General features: G+C 38.3%; 1 protein-coding gene across 1 annotated transcript in view; it reads left to right on the top strand.

The window, feature by feature from the left end:
- The window catches only part of PARG (poly (ADP-ribose) glycohydrolase), a 111,802-nt gene that overhangs the window by 47,853 nt on the left and 39,968 nt on the right, over positions 1 to 23,981 (top strand). Inside the window, exons 10-13 of the mRNA XM_010854515.1 lie at positions 493 to 650; positions 11,895 to 11,974; positions 15,731 to 15,791; positions 21,134 to 21,209. Coding sequence (XP_010852817.1) covers positions 493 to 650; positions 11,895 to 11,974; positions 15,731 to 15,791; positions 21,134 to 21,209 — 375 coding nt within the window. The remainder of the gene's footprint in view (positions 1 to 492; positions 651 to 11,894; positions 11,975 to 15,730; positions 15,792 to 21,133; positions 21,210 to 23,981) is intronic.

The raw sequence follows: 23,981 nt of genomic DNA, 5'->3' as shown, positions 1-23,981 counted from the left end.
GTGATTCAGAATTAGAAGGAAAGTACTTATTTATTGATTTATTTTCCATAGATCATTTTATTTTGGACTGAAATAGAAAAATTAGTCTGTCCAATAATCTTTAAATGAGAACAAAATTTAGCGTATGCAATAATAGCCAACCTCAACATTACATTTTTCTCTTCCATCCTGTAATTTTTCATTACAAGGTAATGTGTTTTTACTTCTTACTTGCTAAAGGAATCTTGTTTGTCACTAATACAAGTAATGTTTGTGTTCTCTTCACTGTCGTTATTATTGATTAGAAATCTGCACTTTGTCAAACAAATACATTTTCCTAATCATCCTTAATGAACTGCCCTTGACTTCAACAGTATTGCTGATTTAGGGATTCAGGAGTGTCCTGAAATTATTTCTACCTTAATTTAGCAAATGCAATTTGGTGCCTCTGCTTTTGAAATTGCTAAACTAATTATTGCTCTTCTTGTCTGTATTTCTTGTTTCCTCTCTCAGCCAATACCACTCCTGAAACAGAAGATGAATCATTCCATCACAATGTCACAGGAACAGATTGCCAGTCTTTTAGCTAATGCTTTCTTCTGCACGTTTCCACGACGCAATGCCAAGATGAAATCAGAGTATTCCAGTTATCCAGATATTAACTTCAATCGGTATGTTTTCAGAGAGCACCTTTTTAACAGTAAAATACAAAAGGTTGGCATTGAGTGATTTGCCACACATTTTATGTACAATTATATAATTTAATCTTTATAGTACGATGAATTAAATGATACTTTTGGCACTTTGCAAGCAAAATGATTAAAATCCATCGTTACAAAACGTGCTTAGGGTCCAGGAGCCAGAAAGTGACAGAGATAACGTTTGATCTCAGGTCTGTCTTACTCCAAGGCCCTTGTTCTTTCTACCCTGTCAGGTTGTCCTTCCCCTCTAAGGGCCCTGGATTCTTCATGCCTGTTTGATGTGATTATTTATTCACCGGGTGTTTGTTGTACATTATATTTCTTGTATGCTGAAATAATTTAAGGCTGCACCTTTCTGTAAAGTGAAAGTGAAGTGAAGTAAAAGTCGCTCAATTGTGTCCAACTGTTTGTGACCCCATGGACTGTAGTCTGCCAGGCTGCTCTGTCCATGGAATTTTCCAGGCAAGAATACTGGAATGGCCATTTCCTTCTCCAGGGGATCTTCCCAACCCAGGGATTGAACCTGGGTCACCCACATTGCAGGCAGACTCTTTACTGTCTGAGCTACCAGGGAAGACTCTGTAAAGAGTGAGTTAAAGTTGACTTTCACTTTTTACAGATCTGATTAATTTATTAATGTAATGTTTTTAAAAGAAAGACAAAATAATGTTTAAATTTTTCTTAAAGTAGTATATTGTGAAGATACTGATAAAATTTCAGATTGTAGCCATTTCCCCAAATTATCACTTTCTCCATGATTTACACAAAAACATTGTAAACTCTTCTTGGCAAATGAATGTAATTGTTTTTCTTCCTACACCCTCCCCTCCCCCACCCCTCCAATCTCTGTTTTTCATGTGAGAATTATCTTCATGGGGTCTGTGAGTAGAATGGGAAGTTTCCCCCAGTGTCAGGAGCGGGCCTTCAGAAAATCGTTACAGTATATGCTCCTCTTTCCCAGACGACTGTGTGTAATCCCCTCATCTCCTGCCCCTGAGGGGTGGGGCAGAAAGGACAGGGAGCAGAGGAGATGCAGTCAGGGAGCAAAGTTATACGACTTTGCTCAAAGTTGACAGAGTTGTTTGCTGTTCTGTGTTTGTGTTCAAAGTTCATTGGCATGGTAATGTAACTTCTTTTAGTTTACCTTTTTGATGTTGTCTCATTAAAAAGTTTATTTCAAATTAATTTAGACATGTAAAAATGTTGCAGAAATAGTACTGAGAATTCCTGTATATAACTCACCTAACTTCCCTTTATTGTAATGTTATTATGTAACCATAGGAAAATTATCAAAGCCAGGAAATTAATATTGGTATAATACTGTTAACTGACCTTATTTTAATTCCAGCTGTTTTTCTGTTCCAGAATCTTCCCACTATCCCTCGTGGCATTTACAGTAGTCCCCTCTTATCTGTGGCTTGCTTTCTATAGTTTTAGTTACCTGTAGTCAACTGCAGTCTGGAAATATTAAATGGAAAATTCCAGAAATAAAAAATTCATTAAGTTTTAAATTGCACATCATTCCGAGTAGCATGCTGGAATCTTGTACCGTCCCACTCCCTCCCGTCTGGGACTTGGATCATCCCCTTGTCCAGGATATCCCACGTCTTAGTCACTTAGTAGACTGTCTTGGTTATCAGATCAACTCTTGAGGTATTGCTTTGCCTGTGTTAAAGTAACCCTTTTTCTAATTAATAATGGCTCCCAAGCACATGAGTAGTGATGATGGCAATTTGAATGTGACAAAGAAGAGTTGTAAAGTGCTTCTTTGCATGGACTTGTGAAGGTGAAAGAAATTCATGCTAGTTTTGCTGTTAGAGTCACAAGTTATGGCCACTCTGCCTGAAAGTGCTTAGTTAAGATGGAAAAGGCATTAAATATGCACAAGAGGATATTTTGAAAGCAAGAGACCACATTCACGTACCTTACTATATTGTTATAATTGTTCTACTTTTTATTAGTTATTATCATTAATGTCTAACTGTGCCTAATTTGTAAATTAAACTTTATCATTCGGTGTGTAAGTATAGGAAAAAAATACGGTATACACAGGGCTCCATACTGCCCCGTGCTTTAGGCAGCTCCTGGGGAGTCTGGGATTCCCGGCAGGTAAGTGCTGTAGTTTTCCAAGTCTCCTCTACCCTGTTCTTCAGTTTTTCCTTTTCTTTCCTGACGTTGACACTTTGAAAGACAGCTCATCAGTTATTGTGTACTATGTTCTTCAACCTGGGTTTGACTGACATTGTTTTCGCAAGTGGAGTGAGGTCGTTGCATTTTTGACAGAAATTCAGGAGATGATGCTGTTCCTTTTCTGTGCATCGTGCCAGCGGGCTCTTGATGTTGGTCTGTCTCACTGCTGGCGATCAGACCTCACTAAGGTGGTGTCTGCTGGGCTCTGGCACTCACTGCACAGTTACAGACTCTTTCTTTGGGATTAATAAGTATCTTGGGGTGGGGGTAGGATTTGTTGACTATGCAAATGTTTCATTGTGTTTCCCCCACTATCTTTAGCGTCCATTGGTGGATCTCGTCTCTAACAGTTATTACTGCAGTGTTTGCCTAGTGTGGTTCTTTTATTTCTCTCTTTCCTTCTACATTCATTGAAATTCTATTGTAAAGATGAGCTATCCCTTCTTACCCAGTTTTAGTATCAGAATGGATTTACATATATTTTATTCTGTGAGTTAATATTCCATTTGGCCATTAGGGCTCCTTCAGGTTGGCATCTGTGTTCTTTTAAAAAGCCCCCAACCTTTTTTTTTTATTAAAGTGTTTTTTTTTACTTTCTGGCCTCATAAGGTACCAGGCTCATCCTGTATTTTCTATTACCCAACTGTAAAATCGATCATTTTCTCAAGGAACCCTGGTTCTCCTTGTATTGGAGAATGGTACTTAGAGACTAAGATCTAGTTTATAGGTGTACTCAGTGTTACTAGAATGTCACTGTTTCTTCTTCTTCTTTTTCCTTTTTTTTCTTTTTTCTGGTCAAGCTGCACAGCTTGTGGGATCTTAGTTCCCCAACCAGGGATCAAACCCAGTGAACGCACCAAGTACTAACCACTGAACCCACCAGGGAATTCCCATAGAGTGTCATTGTTTCCAATGCCACTTACTTTATATAGACAGCATTTCTGACAGCTCCACAAGGCAGTGGAGAAATGGGGTCACAATTCTTTGCAGTGACATAGAAAGTTATCCCAAATGCTTCTCTCTCTTATGATGAAAAAAATTCTAAAATTTATCTTATTAGTACTTAATATAAATTTTTATTAAAAGTAACACACTTTGGTATGTTTATTCTATTTTACTTTATTTCTTTGGCAAATGAAAGTAAAACATTTGAATACAGGAATACTTAGTATACTGTAATAATTCTTAGACAATATTTGTAATGCTTTCAGACATTAAAATATCAGTGAAAATCTCTGTTTTTGCATACGGTTTTTTCACAGCAGTACTAAGGAAGAGTGAGACAATAAATAATGAAAGATTTGAATAAGAGAGTTTCTTTAAAATATCAATAAGATTGTATTCATTTTATATCCTATCTTCTTTGGTTGTGTAAATGCCAGTTGTGAAGGGCACGTTTTTAGCCTGACTTCCCAAATTGCTGTTTGGCTAATCTTGAGAGGATGGTGTTTCGTTCTTTAGCTGAGCTCATGTATACAGTGAGCGCTTGAGGTGCGCTCCGGTGTGCTGAGTGCCCCTAGGGCGCGAGGAGAGGGACGGCCAGTGGCTGATCGCTGGGCCTCCTGTCTTTCACACGGCTTTCACTCCTCTTTGAAACCTTACCTGACACGTGCCTGTTTCTGATAGTTCTTGTCCTGCCAGGATAGATGTGCTTCTACTCTGGCTTCCTATAGTAGCCTGTATGTACTTATGTAGTATAGCGGGCATCCCCACCCCACTGGGCCTCGGACCGGTTCCGGTGCATGGCCCGTTAGAAAGCGGGCTGCAGAGGAGGTGAGCGGCAGGCAGGTGAGCAAGGGCAGCTTCGTCTATTGCAGCCGGTCCCCATCACGCGCGTCACTGCACTCTACCTCCTGTTAGGTCTGCGGTGGTGTTAGGTTTTCATGGGAGTGAAACCTGCTGTGAACTGCCTGTGTGAGGGGTTTAGGTTGCGTGCTCCTGATGAGAGTCATCCCGAAACCATCCCCCTGACCAGGTCCGTGGAAAAGCTGACTTCCACAAAACTGGTCCCTGGTGCCAAGAAGGCTGGGGACCCCTGCTATAAAGAATAGGAGCACAGCATTATGACACTGTACTAGAGAAGAATGTAATCGAATAAGGAAAACCTTCCTTGAGGAAATAACTTTTGAACTAAGTATGAAAGAGTGAGCAGGAGTATTTTTACCAAGGGAGAAAGGAAAGTTGATTGCGTGCTGGGCAGAGGGACACAGCATGAACAGGAGCTGTGGAGGCTGGACGGGGGCTGGACGCAGCCTGCCCAGGGGCTGAGAACGCCAGTGTGGCCGCAGCCTGCAGGGAGAGGAGAGGCCGCAGAAGTAAGCTGAGGCCAGGAGGCTGTGCTGGGGAGGCCGTCCTGAGGCAACGGGAAGCCGTTAAAGGGCTCGATATAGGGGAGAGGGGGGCCGGTGCACCTGATTCGATTTAAATTTTGCAAAGTTTGTTTTGACTACAAAGGGGAACTGAGTGGAGAGGGGCCAGGCAGTGGAGGAGACTACTGCAATGCCACAGGAAGGAGACGGTAGCCGGACTAGGGTAGTGGTGGAGGTGAAGCTAGGGAGGCTTTCGGAAAAGAAGCCAGCGTGGTGGTGGTGGGTCGGGTTGGCGGGTGTCTGCGGGGAGGCCCCAGGGCGCTTCCTGGGTTTGTGCGGGCAGGCGTGTGCCTTCAGAGTTGCCTGCGTTTCCTGCTGCGCCGCCCACCTGACCCTGTTATTGCTTCCTTAATCCTTTCAGTGGGACAGAGAGCTTATCTGCTCTGTTCTTTGTTGTTTTCACAAAATCTTATGCACTGTAGTCCTTCAGTGAACCCCTGTTGAATAACTGACGGTAGACTTTATAGGTGAGACACTGAGAGATCGAGTGACTGGTTAGGGGCGGTGTGCTGTGACTGTAGCTTCGTCGGCCTGATCTCAGCCTGTGGCCTTTTACTTTTCAAACTGCATTGTATTCTTAGCAATTATGAGATGTTTTATCTTTAAGCCACGTATAATTAAACGTTTTTTACCTTTGATTTCTTTAGTATTTGGGATAGGATTAGGAGAAAACAAAGAACCTTGGTATCTGCAATTGTGGTTGTATAAAGAACCTGTTTATTAAATATAGCTTTTGTGCCTGTTTGAAAAATTATTAAAGAATTTTTCTTTACAAGTAGACTCACTGTTAGTTATGAGCTATTTATCTCTCACAGATTTTCTTTTTTAATATAGAAAAGGAAATGGTCAAATTTTGTATGTAAGTAAAGAAGTGGAAATTTAATTTTGTCAGAATATAATTATCTATTTCCATGAAGAGTATTATAGTAATAAGGATTCTCCAAGGAGTAAGTAGCCTGTTTATTTGGAATAAATGTTTGGTCAGCTCTAGGATCTGTCAGAGATGCTATGCATTATGAAATTTCTATCTGGAATTCCAAAGACAATCCCAGTGATTTTGGAGTTGTTATTCTGAGTTTTGGTAAGAAGTAGCTCTAATAATGGTTTAGAATTAGCGTTTCAGTGACCACTTAGAGTTTGTTTCTGTAGAATGAATAGTCAGCTAGTAATATATGTTGATGAGTCCTAAGATAAACCTTTGATGTCTTAGTTATAAACTTTCAGTTATAAATCTTCTCAGAAGATTCTTTGATTTAAACAGATTTAAATTTTTTGATAAGAATTGTGAATCAGTTCAGAAAGCCTCTTTTCTCGATAAGTTATTTTTAAACTGTATTATGGGTATTTTTAAAGATAACCCAACTTCAGTACTTAACAGTATCTGGTTTTTCTCTTTTTTTCACCTGTTTAACCAACTTTGTTTTTCCCTAGAATATTTTAAAGCAAATTCCAGACATTAAATTTTACTCATTAAGAATTCAGTATTTAAACTTATCACAGATAACTTCAGTACTATATCTTGGTTAAATGTTTGTAGCCCTTTTCTCAGAAAAGCTTAAGGTTCTCTGTTGGTAACTATAAATATACATTCCACATTAGGTAAAACAAGAAAAAGCATAAGAAAGGGAACAGATGTTATGTGTGGTTAGAATCAGTAATTGTAGGTTTTTAAAAGAAATAAAAAACTGTATATAAACTGCGATGTCAATTATGTTAAAATATCTATCTCTTAATATACTTTGTGTTTATACCTATACATAATAAATGTATGTGCATAGAAAATGGACTGACAAGAAAATGAGTCAAAATATGATTACCATTGGGTGGTGAGATAAACACGTTTGTACACATCTGTATGTTTTCAGGTTGCTTTTATAATGATCATATATTAATTTTTTAATCAGAAGAAAAATCAGTTAAATACGAGGAACAAGTCAATTCTCAGAAATGGTTAATAAAAGAGTAGACAGTTTTTGTAATTTGATTTCGAGAGTAGAATCCCACAGAGATTTTGAGCCTTTCCAAAATAGCTAGTGTGGGTAACTTCTTCCTTCCTGATTGTAGCCCTGTAAACACAGGATCTTTGCCTCCCCTCACTCTCGGTTGACCATTCAGCATGTAGAGGAGACGCAAGAACGCAGGGCCCTCTGATGGCTGCAACGCTGACAGCCTTCCGTCCTCAGCAGTAACATGGACTGTAGGTTTGGGATGACTGACAGGTAGAAGTCAGGAGGTCTTGGGAAGCCTTGACTTCTGTGACTTCTCATTTCCTGCTGCCATAACCAGAATTTATATTAATTTTAATATATGCTTTATTTTTAAAGCATCTTTGTTTGTCATCAGACTTTTGACAGGAGAATGCTGGTCTTGGCACCATCCTGTTGTCTCTTTTCATTGTGCATGGTGATTTATCCTGAAGACTGAGCTTGTTGGCTCTGAGTGTCAGCATGTTAGGCTTGATGGGAAAAGAGGCTGAGCCATTTTTCTTAATGAAGAGAATATGGATTAGAACAGTGTGTTTTATGTAAATAAGTGTTGATTTTTTTTTTAAGCTGGGCATTATGTAATGACTTATTCTATCCTCTACTTAGCATTATCTGAAGTTTTTGCATAAAAATGTCAAATAACTAGTATTTATTAAGTGCCTGCCATGTACCAGTGACTGTACTATTATTTTTTAATCTTCATGTCAGTCGCTATAAATTCAATATTGTTTTCTTATTTTTCCAATGAGGAGTTGGAGGCTTAGAGAGGGTAGTTCATGTCAGCAAGTTAACTGGTGTAATTGGAGTTCAAAACTCAGGGCATGGTTGGCCGTTTTTACCTCACAGCTAGTCAGAAATTCACCTCAGAGCTAGTCAGAACTATCCTCAGAAATAATCCTTGATCTGTAAGAATTCTTTCCAATCTAGAATGACCACGAAGGAAATAAGCTTACAGCATCCCAGTCGCATTTTTATCAAATAAGAGTTTAAGTAGCAGAAGTGGGACTTGAACACTGTCTTCTGTTCAGACTTAGTGCTGTTTTATTATGTCTCACCTCCTCCCAAGAGCAGATGCTCTGAGTGTGCTCCAGAAATGAAAACAACCAATAGTTCCCCCTTTTTCTTGTGGCTTATGGATAATCAAGCACCTAATTTGATGAGCCATTTGGTGAGCAGATTATGGAGCATTTTGTTGTTGGCATGATTTCTTTTTTTGCCATAGTTGCTATTTATGATTATAGTTTCTGCCAGTTGGGAGCTGTGTATGTGTGTATTTTGTCTTAAAAGGCTGGCTAGTTAATTGAATAAGAAAAATGGTAAGAGTATGTGATAGAAGGCTGACGTCAATAAATTGAATAAGTCTTCCCTTTTTTATTTATTGTTGTGTTTTTCCAGCCCTGTTTAGTTATGTTAAACACCCCTGACCTTTTCCCCTGCTTGCCTTTCAGGGTCTAAACATTCTTATAAAGGCTTCCAATGTGATTAGCATTGATGCTTCTGAAATTGCTTAGAAACTGATGGTCAGAGATTAATTGTAGGTTGCAGCAGTGGTCAGCCCAGGAGGCTTTTACGTCTGTCTCTTCCCTGGATTGAAAATGCTGCCGGGGCCATATGGCACACTGCTTCACAGCAAAGCCAAGAATGACTTTCTGGCTGGGTTCCGGATTATCATTTGCCTCCACTTTAAAGTGGAGGTTGTAGTGCTTTGGGTTTGATTTATTGTATACTAATAGGATTAATCCTTAACTTGAAATCACATGGGAGTGTGTGTGTGTGTGTATCTAGAATCCAATTCCAGTAATGTTATCAGTATTCCATTCAGGGAAAGATTTCATTAAACTATGTTTTTCTTTATATGTATGGAAAGAAAAACAGTTAATACGTAGCTGACCCTTGACTGACTTACTGAAAATAAGAAGTTTTGTTAGAACGAAAGGTCTAAGTGGCCTTCTCCGTTTGTTTCCTTTGATAGTCTGTAGTTATTACTCGGTTAAATGCTGAAATGTCTTCCCTGCATGAGGAGGGGTGGTATGGCCTAGTTTGCGTGCATTCTCACGTGTACGCCTGTTGGCTCAGAGTGTGACTTTAAATATGTATATATCCAGGGACTTCTCTGGCAGTCCAGCGGTTAAAACTCTGCTTCTGCTGCAGGGGATGCGGGTTCAAGCCATGGTCTGAAACTAAGATCCTACATGCCGTGTGGCAGAGCCAAAAAACCAAAAACGCCTTGGGCTTGAAAATCTAAAGTAAAAAAAAAAATTCTATCGAGGAATTAAAAACATCTGGGTGGTGCTTGATGATTACGAGAAGATCTCCGTCTCTGAATCTCTGTCGCTTTCTGTGTTTGTCGCTCTGAGTGTGTTTTTCTGTGAGTTTCTGTCTCTCATGCCCTCCCTCCGTGTCCAGCCCAGTCTCTGCTCTTTCTGTTCGCTCCGTCTTGCCAGCCCCATCTTTCTGTCTCTTCCTTCCTCAGGCTCTTTCCTTGGTACTTTTGTCTCTTCCTCCCCCTGCAAGCGCTGTCCTTCAGATAGTACGTTGCTTTGGTAGCTTTCAGTTCTGTAGAGTGCCTGTGTTTTTACGTTATTTTTACTTGCTGCCTCATTTATTTAGGTGGCTATGCACAAATCTACAAATCACAATCTGAGAATTGATGCAAGAGCTTTAAACCCGCCTCATCTTTGCCGTTCTGCCTCCTCGTTCTGTCCCAGACCTCAATCCCCACACACTCCCCCATCAGAAAGCTGGGAAAGCATATTTGGTTACACAGTGATTTGAAATTAGAGCAGTGAAGGAAAAGAATGTGTTGAGATTCTGTTTGATTTGTGCCTGTAAGATTTGGACCTGAGAAATAAGCAGTAGTGCTCATTTGTAGTGGATGATAATAACAGCCGTACAATCCTTCCAGGAACGTCCATATTGCTCGGGTAATAAATCTGTAGTCCCAAGAGTCTCTTAAAGTTAATAATTTGTCATCATGGTTATGAAATATGTCAACTTTTATGTAATTTTATAAACAACTGACCACATACTGAAGCTCGGGATGCCTTTTATGTTTGGGGGAATTATTTCTTAAGGGCAGTAGTCATTTTCACTCACTATGCAACAGTTCTGTGGAAGAGGAGCTTTTTCCTCTTAATTGAATTGAATACTACATCAATTCATCTCTTAAAAAAAAAAAGGTGAAAGCTGCCTTTATAGTGATATTTATCCTGCTTCCCTCTACTAAGTGATAAACCTTGCAAAGGGATTTTGCAATGGATCCCAAGGTATTCATTTAGTAAATCATATTTATTTGATACAGGATGTTTAATTAAACTGCCAAGTGGCTCCTTCATTTTGACTATCATTTTGATTTAAACAAACTCTATTCTGGCTGACATATTGCAGAAGAAACCAAACTGAAACCTGTGTTCTCATGGATTCTTCCAGCAGGCAGCTAGATTTTTAAGAGTATTTTTAATAAATATTTTGGAAAATACCTTCTTTTAGAAGAATAAAAATTATCACATAGACACTCAAACTATTATTTAACGTTACTTAGATTTCAGATTTGGTTAAAATGCTCTCTGATATTTAGCATTCTTTTCAGGAAATAAGGGTTTATATAAATTGTTTTCTCAGAAATTGACCCTGAATAAAGAATTTCAGATCATTGAAAACAGGATTATTTGACATCTGCATTTCCTTCCCTTTTCCTAATTCATTTCATTTGCTCAATAGGATTTTCTCATAGAATTAACTTTTCCCTCTCTGCATAGTTACATAAGCTTGTTTTTCTAACCATGGAAAATTTTACCCATTTCGGCACTTATTAAAGTGAACTTTTACTTGAAGGGTTTCTGGTTTTAAAGCAAGAGTGTGTGACTAGAGGCAGATGACTAATACTTCATCATTTATAGCCGGAGAATTTCTTTATGATTTTTGAATGCCTTTGTGAAGCTAGCTGTTGTGCCTGAAAGCGTGCATCTGTGTTGGAAGTCTTTTGGTGAGCTACTTACTCAGGTCATAGACTTCCAAAGCCTTGCTTTGCTTTCCTCAGGATAAATTGCATTATGTGTTACCAATAACAGTGTCACATCATTTCAAAGAAAACTAAATTAAGTTGTGCAAGTCCAGGTTGCTGGAAGCCGGATGACATGGGGTGGCCAGTGTTTCGGTTACCATACAAAGGGCATATCTGTTTAATCACCACGGATCGCTCAGTCTGCCAGTATCCTGTCATACCTGCTTGCTGTTGTCATAGCTGCCCCCCACCGCCAAGCAGTCTTTTGGATTTTTTTCCTGATACCATTTTGTTCAATCATGTAATGACCTAGTAATATTATGGCCAATAATATTTGCCGTGGGGGAAATGAGCATTAACTCCTTGGCCTGATTGTCTTTAGGGGACAGATGGTGCTTTCTCCCTGCAGGAAGACAGACTGGAGGAACGTGGTTGTTACAGAGTGCCATCTGATTTGAACGACTTTGAGGAAGCCTGCTTCTCATCGCTTTCAGGCCTCTCCAGATGCTGTTTGAGTCCAGACAATTTCCCAGTTTTCTGTCGTTCCAGAATCGTCTTCTGGAATAATTACTTCTTTTGTTTTGGTGGAAATATAGATTTAGTTTTTTGTGAATCATTAAGGCATTTAAAATCATCTTTACCCTCTTTTATTTCTGGTCTCTTTCAGGTTGTTTGAAGGACGTTCATCAAGGAAACCAGAGAAGCTTAAAACGCTCTTCTGCTACTTTAGAAGAGTCACAGAGAAAAGTACATCCCTTTCATTCTTGTAATTTTTATCACTGATGGGGACAGTTCAGGCAGGTCAAAAACATCATGTTCAAAGTACACTTTCCTGCCCAAACCACATTAAAACTAGTAATGCAATATTATAACCTAAATTTTATGCATATGTTGTGTGTATACGTAAATGTGTACTGGAAACGTGTGGGTTTTACATACTCGGAAATTAGACCAGCATAACATAAGGTAATGGGTGTTCATGAATTAGTACTTTCAAAAGAAAGTATATTGACTGGGAGATACATTTGGGTATTCTTTATTTAAAGAAACATTGACTGGTATAATTAGTTTATTTGCAGAGGCTACCGGTTCATTGCCTTCCTGCAGCCCTCTCGTTTGTGCCTCCTTTGTGCCCTTATAAGGTTCTTGTAAAACAGTGTTTGTACTTCGAGTTCACGTCTTGTCTTCCTCTGTAGGACCTTGAGCATCTTGTTTTCCCGGAGGCTAATCATAGCACTTGAGATCGCAGTGGTGAATGTCTAGGCAGCACTGGTAGTGACCAGCTCATAACGGATTGGTGTTGCCACTCTTACCCTAGGAGCTGGGGTGACCACAGACAAGTCTTTTTTAACATCTCTAAACGGTTGTTTCCTCATCTGTAAAATAAAAGAATAATGATAATTTACTTCATAGGGTAGTTAAGTATTAATAATTTACTTCATAGGGTAGTTAAGTATTAATGAGAAGTTACATGCTTAATAAATGTCAGCTATTATCGTGGGTACCCTTTCCTGCAAATAATTAGAAGTTTGCTATTGTTAAGTAGAGCAGGTTAACTCTGTTCCAGTGAAATGAGTTCTTTTTAGTTCTGGTCTTCCCAGTTGTGTGATTGTCTTAAAGTATTATGAATTATTAATGTCACTGAATAATGTAATAATAATAATATTACTGAATTATTTTAAGGTCATTTTTCTCATACCCTTCCCTTAGTAAGTTATCTCACATCATAGTGTACCTAGGATTTTTTTCCTTTTGAATGTATTGCTGTTGGGCATGGTTCAGAGTTGAGGAAAAGAAATCAGTGATGAGGATTTTGATATTTTGGGGACAGATTCACAGGCTCCTCTTGATAGTGGGCTGTTTATTTCTTAGCTTATCACTTTTAGTTTTGTGCCCTGTACTGAATGAAATAGTCAGGAAAGAAAGTGAAGCTTCACTAGGGCTTATGAGACGTAAAACTGAGTTAAAATTTATACTAACTTGTTAGAAAAGTAAGTATATTTTTTGCTATTGTAAATCTAAACAGAATGAATACCATTACTATATCTTAATAGTTTGAAGTTTATTTTTCTGTCCCTGAAGTCAAATCACGCATGTCTGCTCTAAAAGCCAACTTGCCTTTCCAAATTTTAGGATTTTAAGTATTTGAGGGAAAAAGCTAAAATTTTGTTTTTTCAGCTAGAAATTTATAAATCATTATAAATATTGGGAATTAGGCTGAAAAAATAAATGATAATTAGACATTTTATTTTCTGACTTTTTCACTGTACATGGTAATTTGGTTCTTTGTAGAAATATGGTATGATATGCTACAGGTTTTTAGGATGTGAAGCTACAGACTTAAGAAGGAAATACTAGGTAGAATAAAAGAGAGGTTTGCAATTTAATAATTATATATAAAGTTCTGGAGTTCTACTGAATAGAACCTATAGAAACCTATTTAAAGTGCCATATTTCATCAACTCTAGGACATGATCTATGACAAGAAGTTTCAGTATATTGTATACCACTAAGAATGAAAAACGCTCAGGCTGAGGAAGTTGCAGGAGATCTCTCCCAAAGCTGGGACACCAGAGATCTGTACCTTTAGCCTAAGGATAAGTGAGAGATTCACTTTGCCATGCAGAAAGCTGACAGCCAAGAAACTGCAGGTGTCAGCCTAGGTGGAGAGGGCACCCGAAAAACTCTTCCCCGAGAATACGAACCTTGAGCTTCAAGTCTGGGACCTGAGGTCTTATTACCAGGGTGATCCGTAGAAGCCTACAACAGAAGGTTTAATTCAGACCAGTCTCAAGTTGGTGGTGTTCCCAGAAGATGGCAGAAGCAGATGTTCATCTTCTTTGGAAAAATTCAGCTTTGGTACAGACCAGTAGCAGTGGCTAGATACCTTTGACTATGTGAGGTATATTCGTAGTTTCAGAAACTTAATATATGAAAATATGCTTTTTAGAATTGATAACATGCAGTTCCATCAAGACCAATGTTTTAGGGTTGTCAGTCTATATAATTATAGTGAGGCTCTTGAGACTGAATGATTTTAAACAGCTTTCTGAATTATTTTCAATATAATTTTAGATAAAACTAGCTTATAAATGGAGTATTTATACAAAGTGATGACTCGTATGTAGTATATACTGTGAGTTTATTAAGAGAAATATTTGATTAACCAAAATAATGTATTCTGGTATAAAAGATGCCTTTTTATGAAGGAAAGGTAATAGGCATGTTCTCAAGGGTTTCTTGGGGGGGTTATTAATATATATCTAAAGAGTCATATTCTTGTGCCTTTTCTCTTGCTTTGTCAGAAATGTTCATTTTTTAAAATTCCCTTGGTCTCTCCTAGGATACATGAGGGCCATTTAATGTTCTTATTTTTCTGCTAAATTACTGAATGATGATACAGACTTTAGTCTCCTATTACTAGAGTCCCTGCTCTAGTGTTTGAATTATGTGACTTGTGGATTTTAACCATGCTAGCCATTTGTCTTAGAGGAACTTAGACATCTAGAGAATATTTTGTAGCTCGTGTTAACAAAGTTCCGTTTTCTACTGTAACTGCCCCATGTGGTTTTTGAGGTGTTGCTGGTTGTGGCTGAGAGCACGGAAATGTGGAGTCGCCCAGAGGAGTGAGAGGACGGCCGGCCTTTGCCTGGGGCCCCACCGGCGTTGTCACTGACAGTTCCTGACATCTCTCTCTCTGCTTAAGAGCATTCTTTTTTTAAACAGAAATGGCCTGGCCTTCTTAGTTTGTTCTTTGATTTGAATCAAACAAATTACTTCTGGCCAGCTGATTTATTTGTTGCTTTTGCCACTAGTTAAAAAAAAAAAGTAAACCTACCAAAGAAGGATCTTATCCTCTAAAATTTACTGCATTTGATCCTCTCATGTCTATTGCTCCTTGAAAACCATGTCATCACTCTTCTGTAACCTCTTAGAATACAGTAATTCTTCCTTCTGGCTAAGACGCCTTATAAATAGAGCAACTGCATACCGTCTAAGCCCTGAATTTAGCTGTGTCACCTCAAAGTACGTGCCAACAATTTTCTTTTTTAATCTTAGACATATTTATTATAAAACGCATAAATGTATTGACATTCACCAGTCCATAGGTTTAGGGTTAAGACTTTTTTTTTAAAGGACACTACAGATTAAAATTCCGTTTGTCTTTGTTGTATAAACTGTATCCAGTATGGTCTGCCCCCCGCCGGTTTTTTTAAAGTATGTGCAGTTTGGAAAACTTAACCGAAAAGCTCCAGCACTCACATCCTACCCTTGTGCTGTTATGTGTGTAGTTTGTGCCTTAGGGAGGGCTTACTATTTTGTAGAAAGAATTCCTACTGTAAGGATATTATTTTAAATCAACCTTCTCTTGTATTCCAACACTAGGCTTAGTATTTCCTGACTAGTTTTATAGCCTGTTAGACCCATTCTTTTACTAAATATATAGTCTTTTCAAACTCAAAACTTATTTTGGATGTGTTTCTCTTTTTATTACTTTTGTAGAACCCACTGGGTTGGTGACATTTACAAGACAGAGTCTTGAAGATTTTCCAGAGTGGGAAAGGTAATAATAATGTAAATCTCTGTAATCTTAGCATTAGGACTCTTTCACCATGAGAGGATTCAGTTTTATAGCCCCTGAAAAGATAGTCTTGCAGCCTCTTGATTGCCCTAGGACCAGGGAGTTTCTTCTTAAAAGATGACAGCTCTAATCGTTAGAAAGGTCATGCCTTTTGAATCAGTCTGCAGCCCTTTCATTTCTACTCTTTTGCCTTAGTTTTGTCTTCTGAAACAAAGTCCTATTTAGAATTAGGAGTTTTCTGTGAAAGACACTAATATTAAACACCAGTATTTAATATTCCTCCTTACCCTCGGTTTTATAGCTAGTGTTGGTATTTTATGGCTTTTCTTTCTGGAGGACAAGATTAGTGCATTTTTAAAATTAAAATAAAGTGTAAATTGTACTTATTTAGAATTTGTCTGAGTGACAAAGAATCTTGGAGTTTGGCTGTCCACCCGTGTGTTTGTGTTTGTCGCTCAGTTGTGTCCGACTCTTTACTACCCTATGGACTGTAGCCCACCAGGCTCTCCTCTGTCCATGGGATTCTCCAGGTAGGAATAGTGAAGAGGGTAGCTATTCCCTTCTCCAGGGGATCTTCCTGACCCAGGGAAAGAACCCGAGTCTCCTGCATTGCAGGCAGATCCTTTACCATCCAAAGAATTTACCATCAGAGAATTGGCAATTTTGTAGAAGTTTCTAATTGCCTAGGGTTTTTTTCCTTATATGTGCTAAGGATAATAGTAACCAACGTGAGTTGATTCAGATTTGTAAGTTCCTTAGTGCCCTGAAATAGTTGTAACCTGGAACAAATCCCCAGAGCACTTAAAGCAGAATGGGCCTACTTTCTCAGTGCATGTGAGGACATGATCTGACATACTAAAGGCATAGTTTGGATGTGCATTCATGTTAACCAGTGCCTCTTCATTTTCACTTTCTAATGATTTTTATCATAGTTTGTAATTGTTTTGTTTGGAATTAATGATGAAAGGCAATTAGTTATTGTTCAAGGAATTAAGTTGAAAAGGTATATATGCTTAGATGACTTTCCTGTGTTTTCATCCATCAAAGATGTTTATTTGTGAGGTGAAAGAAAAACAGACTTAATTTAGGAGGCTGACTGCATGGCTGAGATGATATTATTATAGCAGAGGGAAATGGAAAAGATTAAGCAACCAAAAGAAAGACAAAAACAAGAACAAAATTGAGTCAGAAAGGAAGAGCCATGTACAGCATTTTGGAATCATAGCATATTAGAGATAAAAGGGACCCAGGAAGTCATCTGATCCAGCTGCCTACTAAAAACAGTCAACTCTGTAATACCTATAGCAGACAGAGACTAGGTAGCCTGGGGATGGGAAATCCACTGCTGGACTGCACCCTTCCCACTGTGGGCTGCTTGTGTTATTATCCGATACTTTAAGTCATTGAAAAAGTCTGTCTTCCAGAAATCCCCTACCATGCCAAATCCCATTCCTGGTTCTTCTTTCTGGAGCTACAGTAAATCTGATTTTCTTTCACATTTGACCCTCCTTCATGTATCTTAATGTTTTCTTGATCCACCCCCCACCTCTAACAATGCACATAAGTACATGTTAAACTACTCATTTCACATGTAATATGGATTGTAAACCCTTTAAACTCTGCTCTTAACATACCCTAAGCAATTGGCCCTTAAAATATGGTGCCTAGAACTAAAAGTAACGATCTGCTGTGTTATCTGCCCAGAGTAGAGTACAGAAGGTTGCTTTCTTAGCTCTTTTATTAGTCTCTGGTAGGACTACATGTTTATTCATGTCGCTTTGGTGTAGGTTTTATAGATCTTTCAGAGGAGTTGTTTTTAATTTAGCTCAGAATCTCTCCTCTGCCTCTTGGTTTGTTTGGCACTAATGTCAAAGGGCACCTGTTTGTACACCATCTGGGAGTGAAGGGATTGGTGAGGTTGCTGTGTCCATAAGATAATTCTGCCCCTTAAGGAAGATCCAGACAGTCCCCTTAACCTAGATAGGCAGAATTTAACTTGATACTTTTCAAACTTTTTTTTTTTTTCATTTCATTGATCTCTTGTTTTAGTTGCTTCATAAGTGAGTTGGAGAATGTAATTAAAATCCATCTCCGAGATTCCACAGAACCAGAAACATGCATTCACTTGAAGAGAGAGGATGAGGAAGAGATAAGGACTGTTTGGTTTTCCCAAGAGTACGGGGCTAAATGGGTGCCAGGAAGCTAGACGCTTTTCTGAGTTCCAAACTTCTGGCATTATAGTTAACCCTGTGATTATCAATAAATATCTTAGTGCTGCTGCTAAGTCGCTTCAGTCGTGTCTGACTCTGTGCGACCCCATAGACGGCAGCCCACCAGGCTCCCTCATCCCTGGGATTCTCCAGGCAAGAACACTGGAGTAGGTTGCCATTTCCTTCTCCAATGCATGAAAGTGAAAAGTGAAAGTGAAGTCGCTCAGTCGTGTCTGACTCTTTGCAACCCCATGGCCTGCAGCCCACCAGGCTCCTCCGTCCATGGGATTCTCCAGGCAAGAGTACTGGAGTGGGGTGTCATTGCCTTCTCCGAAATATCTTAGTAGGCTTAATTAATCACAGAGAACCAGAATAATATTCCTGGGGCAGTGGTGTGAAGAATTTGCTGGGGACAGAAGGGGAAACCTATTAGGAAGTTGAAGGATGCTTATTAAAAAAAACTAGTTTCTAGCAATTTCGTAATTTTATTGAGAATCACAGAGAATAGTTGACAACAAATGAGATTTCTGGATCATGCTTCTTTACCTTTTCCATAGTATCCTCAGAGATGATCTCCCTTGGAATAAAATAGCTAGGAAAGGAGGATTTCTCCCCCCTTCCAAAAGGAAACTAAAAAGAATCAAACTTATGGTACTAACTTTCTCCAAGAGATTTGGGAAGTAATTTTTCTAAACATATAGTTGACCTTAGGCTTTCTGGATTCAGATCTTTGTTGCTTCATTTACTAGTATTAGGTTACTTAAATGCTTATTGTACTTTTGTTTCCTCATCTGTAGAAGGGAGATAGTAATAGGGATGTTGTGAAGATTAAATGAGTACAGATGAAGCTTTTAGAACTACACTGAATAACCCAGATTGGAGCCTTACTAGAAAGATATTTGGACTCATTGATACAAGGATGAAAGCAAATCCCAATAAATAAATAGAGCTTCCCAGCTGAATTGTTTTATTTTTTTTTTAATGTAATTGTTCTAAAAATATGCAAGTCCCCTCCAAAAAGTTTATGCCATGCTATGAAAGGGGTTTATATCTGTTACATTCTGTTGAATTCTATTATGGTTTATTTATTTTTATTCAGTAAATAATCAGGAGGAAAAAAATCTAAGAAAAATGTCATCATCAACTGCTATTAGTAAAAAGGAATTTTTAATATTAGTTTTATGTGACACAGGAACCTTTATGAGGAAATGAAGACCCAAAGAAACGGATCTATGTCTTTTTATGCTAGGTTTGGTGAAGAGTAGACAGCCATGCAGGAATACAGTGTGTGAAAAAGCATGGGGTGACTATAGCACACTGCAGGGAACAGCGCGGTCTGCTTGTTAGAATTCTTCTTGGCATTTCTTTGTCTTCAGAGATAAGAATGCTCCTTTCTTCCAGGCACAGGTAGTGTCCCTCACGTGAGCGTGTTACGGCTTGTTTCACACAAGAAGGATGCGAGGGGTCGGAAGTCAGAGTGACCTTTCTGCTTCTGCCATTTTCTCAAACTTCTTCAGCTTAAAATATTCAGTATCCCAGGGTGCCAAATTTGGGGGTAGTTTATCTGAACCCTATATTCACCTTAGTGACCATGGTTTATGAAAAGGAAAGAAAATAATTGTGACTTACAGGTACTACGCTCACCTTATCAGTTTCATTAATATAAAAATACCATAGATCAGGATTTCTGTAGGAGTTCTGTAGCATGTCATTAAGACACCTCCCTACACACACACACACACACACACACACACAATTTCCAAACTAGTGAAAATAGAGCCCCTCTGAGCATCATATATAATTTTTGGGGTCACTTTTTTCTGTATTTTTCCTTAGGTTGCCAACTCTAGCATAATAATAACATTTCTCAGATCCTGAGTTTTAAAAACATTTTGAGAAATTTTTCAACTTTTAAAAAAGGAGAAATTTAAACTGGTACAGCCACTGTGGAAAATAGTATGGTGGTTTCTCAAAAAACTAAAAATAGAACTACTGTATCACCCAGTAATTCCACTCCTGGGTATATATCCAAAAGAAGCCAAAAGCTTATTTGAAAAGACACATGCACCCTCATGTTCATAGCATGTTCACAGTTGCCAGGATACAGAAACAACCCAGTGTCCATCAGGAAATGATGGGTAAAGAAGCTGTGATACGCACATGCACGCACACACAATGGAATACTACTCAGTCATAACAAAGAACAAAATCTGGCCCTTTGAAGCAGCATGGATGGATTTGGAGGGCATTATGTTGAGAAGTGAAATAAGTCAGACAAAGACAAATACTGTATCATATCAGTTATATGTGGAATCTAAAAAATACAATGAACTCCTGGATATAACAAAGAAGAAGCTGACTCACAGATACAGAGAATAAACTCGTGGTGACCAGTGATGGCAGGGGTAGGGTGGGGAGTTGAACATACAAACTGTTGGATGTTAGATAGGCCCAAGGATGTTACAACGTGGGAAATATAGTCAATATTTTTTAATAACTGTAAATAGAAAGTAACCTTTAAAAATTGTATAAAAATATTTTTTAAAAAATAAAAGGGGAGAAACTGGTATTTTGTAGGGGCAAACCAGTTTTCAAAACAGTTAATGATCCCATTTTAATTTAGATATGTATATTTATATACTGAAAAGAAAAATTGGGGGAGACTATCCCAGGAATGTGAAGAGAAAGCATCTATTTCTGACTTTTGAGATTTGCAATAGTTTCAGTTTTCTTTTCTAGTTAACCTGTATTGTCAGACTTTTCTATAGTGAAATACTTACCATTAAAAAAATAAATGAGGGGGAGAGGGTGGGGAGATTTGGGAGAATGGCATTGAAACATGTATAATATCATGTATGAAACGAGTCGCCAGTCCAGGTTCGATGCACGGTACTGGATGCTTGGGGCGGGTGCACTGGGACGACCCAGAGTGGGGGTAGGGGAGGGAGGAGGGAGGAGGGTTCAGGATGGGGAACGAGGGTATACCTGTGGCGGATTCAGTTCGATATTTGGCAAAACTAATACCATATTGTAAAGTTTAAAAATAAAATAAAATTAAAAAAAAAAGATTCAAAAAAAAATAAATAAATGAGGAAATATCTTTTTCAATCATAGATGTGAAAAACTCTTGACTCGACTGCATGTCACTTACGAAGGTACCATAGAAGGAAACGGCCAGGGCATGCTACAGGTAGGCGAATCGCCGTGGTTGGGGGCGGGAGGAGACTCTTGTCAGGCTTCTGCCCGCGAAGGAAATTTGAAAAGCTGTTTATTTTCTTCTAAGTTGATTTAATGCAAACAAGCATAATAGCAGAATGGAGAAAACCACCGACCAGATCACCGTGACAGCCGTGGTAATGCTGTTATCCGCGGATGTTCCTTCTCTGTATCTTACGTGTGCCTCTTTAAAAAGCCTTTGACAGAAAATCCCAGGATCTGGACAACGTCAGGCCTCTTGGTTCAGACACAGATTGTAAATTGACAGTGGAGGAAGTTCCCAGGGTATAGTCTTGACAAGCTGTCACCAGACAGTTGTGTTCTTTTTTCTTTAAAGGCTCTTGCTCTGCCCTAAATAATGACCAGCTTGAGATGTTTTTCTGCCACCAGCCTTGTTTGGGTCTAGGAGGCAGACATCTAAAGCTGATGGATAAGAAAGTCCTCTCCCATATGTGATAGTTTCAGGTATGTGAGCCAAACACGCTTGCTGTCTCACTTGCTGACTCTTGAGGTCCTGTTTCAGAGCAGGTAATTTTGTCCATCTCTCAGTTTTTATTATTCTATGTCACTGCCATTACTTAAAAATATATTTTTGGAAAAAGGAGTTAACAAATAAAACGTTTTGTGTATCTAGCTTTAAATTGTTGTAACACCTAACCCAAACATGTGCTTTCCTTTTGCTTTATAGTGATCTTTAAAAAAAAAAAAAATCACTAATCAGAGATGAAATGTTTGTGTTTTATCTTATTTATGAGAGCGTTGTAATCCTGATTTTCTTTGAAAGAAACTTGTACACCATTTCATTTATACTGAGAAGAGCTGATTTTTCTTCAGAGCCTTACGTTTATATAGGGTTAGAAGTTAAATAACGCAGTTTTTAAATAATGGACAGTTTGTTTGAATGTGGACTATTTTTTAAAATATTTATTATAAAATGACCTGACTGATTTCCATTTGGCTAGTTATTTCATGCAAATGCTTTAGGTAGGTGCCTACATTCTTTTAGAATGACCTTTTATTTAGACATATTTGTATTTAATATTTTCAAAGAGGCAGACTGTATTTTGTTTTAAATCACCTTCATCCAGTGATGAAGATTATAGACTAAAATACTTAGGATAACTGAATTAATTTTCGTCCGGTACTTAAGTTTTTCTAGAATTTGTGTTTAATAAGTCCCTTTGCTTCTATATAATAAAGCAATAATTTTGAAATAGGGCTAAAATTTGTTTTGAATGACTCGCTTTTTCCCCCACATTTCCATCTTCACGAGGTTCTTACCTGCATTAACATCTTGGATTAACTGAGGGAGGCTTAATACACATGGAATAAACAAAGCTACTGCTTGTTAGCACCACAGGAATGCTGACCTTTCCTTCCAGTACAATTCAGCAAGGAGTTATTCAGCAACATTCAAGGCTGAGATTCTCCCCACTTCCTTGGAATGTATTATAGATGAAATGTGAAACCTTGGTGATTAAAAGAATACCATAAAGGTTTCTATTTATTTTTCTCCCTACCAATGCCATGTATCCCCAGGAGATCAGGGAATATTGTATTGCGGTGCTCTAAAGCTCCTGGTGTAGCGTATAAATTACATTATGCTGAATGGCAACAACAACAAAACCTCTCTAAGGAGTGTTATCATTTCTCTCTTTTCATCAAGTTATAATTCAGAAACTAAGTAAGCTGAACAAGTAGCTTTAAAGTAAAGTGAGTTGGAAAAAGGCTAAAAATAAAGAAACACTCATGTGCTTGTTTTCATGTACTGAAACAGGTTTCTCACCTATAATAGAGAGCCGTTAATTAAGAACTTTTTTAAGTAGTAGAAACTTTGATTTTCTAAAAGATTCCTGCTTTCAGAGGCATACTGAGTTTAGTGTATTTGTTTCTGTGCATCCCTTTTAAGTAATAAATGTTGGCCTTTTATTCAAAGAATGAACAATAGCATGCGCATTAACTATATTTCGTTTATCATTTTCAAGTACGGTATAGATTGAATAGAGTTTATCTTTTAAATTTAGTTATGTATCTTGTTCCAGTAACAATTAAGTTTAGCTGATCTCAGACCTTCTTTGTTTCTCATTTCTATTCTGAGTACCATGATATTTAGCCAATCTCTCAGTTTTCAAGAGCTGTTCATTTTATTTCTTTGCTGGGTCTCATTTCCCTCCCACTGACCTGTTTGAGGGCCTAGGAGTGCTTGTCTAAACTATTCAGTATTTACCTAACCAGTCTTTCTGCTCTTACTTTTCCAGTTCATTCCTTAAACTCTGGTCTAAATTATCTTCCTAAAACACAGATACAGTTGTTCTTTTTCTTAGAATCTTTCTCAGAATCTTCAGAATTAGGTGTAAATTTCTTGGCCCCCAGACCAGCTCATTACCAGCTTTAACTCTCCACATACTGCACTTTGCAGAAGGCGAAGGCGAAGGCCTCTGCTTACCACTCTGTTCACACAGCTCTTTGCACGTGGTTTCCCCATGTCCTTGTGCAGTGATTCCTTCAGCCTAAACGCCAGGACATTCTCAGTGGAGTGCTGCATCCTTGTAACGCTCCCCTGTTCTCCCCATGCTCCACTTCGAGTTAATTGTATTATTTCGGAAGTAAAAATACATCCTAATAGGTTCTTTGATAATCATCTTATCATTCTAACTATGTGCCTGACTTCCATCTAGACTATAACTGCTATGAAATCAGGAACCACGTCTTATTCATCTTTGTATTCCATAGTTCTCAGCATGTT

Source organism: Bison bison, unplaced genomic scaffold, assembly GCF_000754665.1.
Source record: "Bison bison bison isolate TAMUID 2011002044 unplaced genomic scaffold, Bison_UMD1.0 scf7180017864341, whole genome shotgun sequence".
NCBI lineage: Eukaryota > Metazoa > Chordata > Mammalia > Artiodactyla > Bovidae > Bison > Bison bison.
Note: the sequence above shows the minus strand (reverse complement) of the source record. Positions and strands in the feature narration are given on the sequence as shown.